This window comes from Babylonia areolata, chromosome 2 (genome assembly GCF_041734735.1).
Source record: "Babylonia areolata isolate BAREFJ2019XMU chromosome 2, ASM4173473v1, whole genome shotgun sequence".
In the NCBI taxonomy this organism is placed as follows: domain Eukaryota; kingdom Metazoa; phylum Mollusca; class Gastropoda; order Neogastropoda; family Buccinidae; genus Babylonia; species Babylonia areolata.
In genome coordinates, this window is record NC_134877.1 from 71588205 (window position 1) to 71594073 (window position 5869).

Below are 5869 nucleotides of genomic sequence, written 5' to 3' on the forward strand. Positions count from 1 at the left end.
AAATATTCATATTTCACTCACCCTATCAAGTTGACAGAGGCCCACTCACGATGCCGTTGCCCAGCTCACTGAGATCTGACGAAATGACAGCCACTGGTTGTCCAAGGAGAGGTCGGAGAACTGACTGTGTAAAAAGATACCAGAATGCAGCACATACATCCTGCACCAATAATATTGTGCACGTGAAATAATCACGCAAAAGCATGGACCATTCTAACTGCTAACAGGGACATAAACATGCTCTCTCTCTCTCTCTCTCTCTCTCTCTCTCTCTCCTAAGCTGGGCAAAGATAACAATTTCACCGTGTCACAGAAGAGGGCCTGTGACCTGACTGCTTTGAAGACATGGATGGGAGACAGGTGAGGTAGGGAAGGGGGTGGGGGGAGTGGGGGTGTGGGAGGGGGCACACACTGGGCAGTCCATTCAGGAACCGGGAGTTTTATTGGGAATGGTTCAATTCACGGAGTTGAGTTTGTCTGTCTGTCTGTCTGTCTCTCTCTCTCTCTCACACACACACACACACACACACACACACACACACACACACACACACACACGCTCAAGAAGTATTTTTCAGTGCTCTACTGCATTTGTTAAAGAAGCTGCAAAGCATTGCTTGTGAGGCATATAAACTGGCTCTTGGTGTGCCCATTCTTACATCAAATTTAGGAACTTACAGAGAAGCAGGTGTTTTATCTCTGATGAACAAAGGAAAGGTTCAGCCGCGAAATTCGTTATCAAATCTTCCGCATATAAAACCTTTTAAAAAGAAGAAGCTAATTTGAGTTCACAAAAAGATTTTGCTAAAAGAACTAAGACGATACAGTCTATGACATCCATTAATACATTTGTATCAGGTATCATTAGTGCAACGGAAAGAAAAGACAAGCAAATTGCAAAAAGACCTACTTTTTCACCAGTCCCTGAATGGGAGCAGTGTAAAGCTACCTTTGACATAGATTATACAAATCTATCCAAGAACCAGTCACCATTTCTGTTAAAACCTGAAGTACTCTCCCATATAGAAAATCAATATTCAAATTATCTAAAAATATACACAGATGGATCTGTTCTAGAAAATGGTAATTCAGGAGCGGCTTTTGTAATTCCTTCATTTAGAATAGAAAAATTATACTATATTGGTAGACAATATTCCATTTTCACCTATGGCCTTAAATTATATTACAGACACTCTAAAAACTGTATGTGAGATTTTATTCTGTGTAGACTCGAAGTCAGTGTTACAAACTATAGAAACTCCAAACTCAAAGAGGCGAATTGATATGACTGGAATTAAAACATATTATTCACCAATTGACAAAACAGGGCATTAAAGAACTTTCTGTTGGGTACTTTCGCACTGTGGAATATCTTCTAATGAGTGGGTAGACCAAGCAGCTAGAAGAGCAGCACGTAATTTCGAAGGAGCAATACAACTTGACATCCAGTTAGATCTACATGAATGCTTTAGTAGTATAGAAAATATATCTAGAAATCGATTAAGAAATTGCTTATAGATTCAAATAATCAATATTACCAGTATTGTGTAAACACAAAGAATGTAGCTAATCCCAAACATTTTCCAAATTTGAAACCAAGAGCACATTAAAGACAAATTACAAGTCTAGTGTAGGGGAGACCGGGGCAGGTTGATACGCGGGGCAGGTTGATACAACCTCAATATCACAATAATTTCGCTGAGTCTGGCCGTTTCTCTTCCGATCCAAGTTTTATCAAGGCCCGACCTTCACCCTCAACTAAGATTGCGCGGGAAACCGCTAACGCGCACGCTGGAACCACGCGGTGTGGGCTGATTCAACAAGGTGAGTAAAATTTTAGCTACCTCTCTTAATCTTTATAGTGGCGCGAATTTCTTGCAGGCAAAGTTGGCAAGCTATTAAGTGTTAGCTAAGAATCTATGAAATCTAATCACACAGCAAGAAAATAGCTGTCTTTCATGGTGGAGTGTCTGTTTGCTATGTTTTGCAGCAACCCCCTTCAGGGCAGGTTGATACGGGGCAGGTTGATACCTGTATCAACCTGCCCCTGGTTTGTATCAACGTACCCCAGCCGTTATTTTTCATCTTGGTTTTTTTTTTTATTGTACTTGTTTATGATTTAATTGTTTTATCTATAATTACAGATGGTGAGAAACTACAAAAGAAAGACTGAGAGGGGGTCCTATGCACTTGAAGACATGGAAAAGGCTGTGGAGGCAGTGAATAGTGGACAGACATTTCGCCAAGCTGCTGAACAGTACAGAGTCAACAAAGACACTTTGTACAGAGTGTTCAAGAAAAAGAAGACAGGTGAGGAGCTGCAAACTTTTCCAGAAAGCTGTCGATCACGACAGGTCTTCAGCCAATCTGAAGAAGAGGAGCTGGTGGAATACATCATCAAAGCGTCAAGAATTGGGTTTCCGGTTGACACTAAAACTCTTAGAAGGCTGGCTTATCAACTCGCTGAAAGAAACACAAAAAAATTCCCTGACACTTGGGAGACCGGCCGAACAGGAGAGGACTGGCTGTTCAGCTTTCAGAAGCGGCACCACAACAAAATAAGTTCAAGGACTCCAGAATCGACCAGCATAGCCAGAGCCACTGTTTTCAACAGAACGAATGTGAAAACATTCTTTGATAACATGAAGGACCTGTACGGACGTTATGGATTTGAGCCGGGTGATATCTACAATCCAGATGAAACTGGCCTTCAAACATCGCAGAAGCCTCAGAGAGTGGTGGCAGAGGCAGGGGTCAAACAAGTTGCCCAGATGGTGTCCCACGAAAGGGGCGAAACTGTGACGATGCTCGGCTTTATCAATGCCATTGGGAACTCCGTGCCTCCCTGCCTGATTTTCCCAAGAGTGAATTTCAGAGACTTTATGATGAACAGTGCACCTCCTGGTGCATGTGGCTTTGCCAGTCGCTCTGGGTGGATGACAAAGGAGATCTTCCTTGAATGTCTGCACCATTTTGCTTCTTTCGCACACCGCGGCCCAGACCGGAAAGTGCTGCTCATATTAGACAACCACGAATCCCATGTGTCCTTGGATGTGGTCGACTTTTGTCGGGAAAAGAACATCGTCCTGCTTAGCTTCCCTCCTCACACAAGCCTTTGGACAGAGCAGTCTTCGGACCATTCAAGCGGGCGTTTCATGCTGCCAGTAGCGACTGGATGCACAGCCATCCAGGGAGACGGATGACCATCCATGATGTTGCTCAGGTAGTGGGTACCGCCTACCCACGAGCCTTCACAAACCGGGGCAGGTTGATACAGAAAACTCATTTTTGGCTCTCATTCGAAACACATCCATGGGAAAAAGTCAAGATTGGTTTTAAAACAAAATTTAACCATTTTTTTTATTCATGAAATCTGAAAAAAATGAGCATTAGCCTTTGGTACACACACGTCCAGAACAGAGGCATGCGCACGCACGCATGCACGCAAGCAAGCACACAAGCAAGCATGCATGCACACACACAAAGCATGCTTGCAGGAAGTTTTATGTTGATGAAAAGGCCTATATTACTGAAAACCTGGAAAACCATTAGAATGACACTGGCATGTTCCACTAAGAGGGACGTGAATGCACAGGCCTGTCAATGATTCGTCTTCACAAATAAAGCTCAGCCCGGTGCAAGGACTTTCTATGGAACAATGCTCGTGTCAAAGTTGTCTTCTTCATTTCAGATAGACATGTTGCATCTCATGATAGCATTTGGTGATCACTTATATGTATCATGTGTATGTGGTCATGGTTTTCTCAAAATCAGCCAAACACGAGCTGTTACAGAATTTGATTTATAACTTTCGTATTGTAAGGTGAATCATAATGTAGCCAAGTGCTCAGCTTCAGATACTGCTTCAGACAGCACTCTTAGGCTTCAGATACTGCATTATGCACAAGCTGTACAGCAAACAGCGTTTTTGCAACTAACCCACCGGCCTTCAACTGCTCGCGCAGGATGTGACACCATTCCCCATTTGAACGCAAAGCCCATTCTAAACCTATTCTCTCAACACCTATTAAATCAAATCTCTGTAATGTTCACTGCAATATTATATTTGTTCTGCTTACACACACACTTTAATCAGTTAGAAGCATGCTTGATTTCAGTTTAATCGTTCGTCAGTCTAAAGATTTCAACAGACGCTAAGCTTACATAATTTTGTCCTTCTCGCCACACAACCCCATAACCAATGTCGCCATTGGGTGAGCTCTAATCTGTGTTTCTGCTGCAGCGTACTTAATTGATATATCTTTTATTGGATCAATAAACTGCAAGTTATATACTGGCAAAATCATCGCAATTACATCTTTAAATCTATTCCATTTATGTTTCCCTGTGTTAAATTGATTTAACACAGTTTGTAATTTTCCACAATGAGCTCACTAAAACTGACCCTTTTCAGGTGACTTAAATTAAGATTATAAGTTCATCTTGAATAATCAACACTCCATTTTATACGCATTAGAAAGTAGGTGTTGAGCTCTTTCTTTTGTGACCTATCCAACGTAAATCGGTTCAGGAATCATGTAGAAATCTATCACTGAACACCTTGAAACAAACACAGTACTTTCAGATTTTTTCTGATTTGAGCCCATCTGCTTCACAGCACACACGATTGTCTTTGCAGTCTGCTTAACTTGCATAAACTGGCAGAGTGGGTGATCATCTGGTCACTTTTCACCTGGCGAGTCACCGGCTAGGTCCTGCTCTCTTACTCGCTTAGCATTCGCCACATTATTTACACTATGCAAATATATTAGAAATGTCAATTGATGTCAGTGTTTGGTCTTCACACATATGCACTATCTTATCTTATGCTGTTGCTTATCCCAAACCGAGTGGTAGTCCTTCCATGTAATATATATACATGTGCTTTTCTATTCACTTGTGCTGACATGTTGTGATTAATGACATTTTGTTTGATTGTGTCCTTATCAGTGCACTGTTTTCCTCTTATCTCTTCTTCTTCTCTTCTTATGTTCTCATAACTATTGTAAATAAGACAGTAGAAAAACCCTTTTGTGGCTGGCCTCTATATGTCTCCTGGCCTATGCTATGTCCAGCTGGTAGCGATCAAGCATTCTAGCAATGAGCGCTGTGCGCCTTTCTGGTCTGTCGTCTCTGTCTAAAAGGATGCGAAAATTCCAGGCACCCAGACACAGGGCATGACTCCTGGTTCTTTTCTTCTGTTGTTTTCAACCTCTAGTGTTGGATGTCCAAGTAGGTGTGGTTTCCTACTAGGTATTAGGTGAGGCAGGCTTTGTTTAGGGATCCTTTTATCTCCCCTTCCCCATGTGGGAAAAGCAGTGCTGTCCCTAAAAAGGGCTGCTCTGACACTGTGGGAGGATACGGGCGCCGCATCTGCCCCAGTCTACGGCGGACGACTATCACCCCACAGCCGCCTGCGTGCAGAGTCGTGACTAGGAACTGCCAGCAGCATCCTCTGCCTGTCCCCGTTACCACTTCTCCATCGCCGCAGGGCTTGGGAAAGCTGGGTGTTGGAAGGGCTAACTCGTCGTTCCGACATTAGCCTGGTTGCCTGATCAACACGGGTGACTTTTTTTAGTGAAGAGGAGTTGTGCAGTCCCTTCCCCACTCTCTCGCCTACCGACGCTCACAGTCCCACAGGTGCAGATACTGCCACGTGTAGGACGGCCTCAGTAGGTGCAGGTTTTTTCTTCAGAGTTCCATCTCCTAGGAGGACTTCCAGCCAAAGATAAGAGCTCCCCCCTGCCCTTTGGTCATCCTCTTCCGCCTTTACAGCCGTTGGGAAAGGTTTCCTTCTCCGCATGTCTGTCGTTGGGAGACTTCACATGCGGCAGTTAGTACTGGGTTACATGGTACCAGTAGCAAGGGC

General features: G+C 43.4%; 1 protein-coding gene across 1 annotated transcript; it reads left to right on the top strand.

The window, feature by feature from the left end:
* The first annotated feature begins 2198 nt into the window (after window positions 1-2198).
* LOC143278438 (uncharacterized) lies at window positions 2199-3203 on the top strand. The gene has a single exon (XM_076583272.1). It carries the CDS (start codon window positions 2199-2201, stop codon window positions 3201-3203), a length of 1005 nt encoding a protein of 334 aa, XP_076439387.1.
* The last annotated feature ends 2666 nt before the right edge of the window (window positions 3204-5869 follow it).

Coding starts and splice junctions, on each gene's coding strand:
- LOC143278438 (XM_076583272.1), top strand. CDS start 2,199: ATGGAAAAGGCTGTGGAGGCAGTGAATAGTGGACAGACATTTCGCCAA.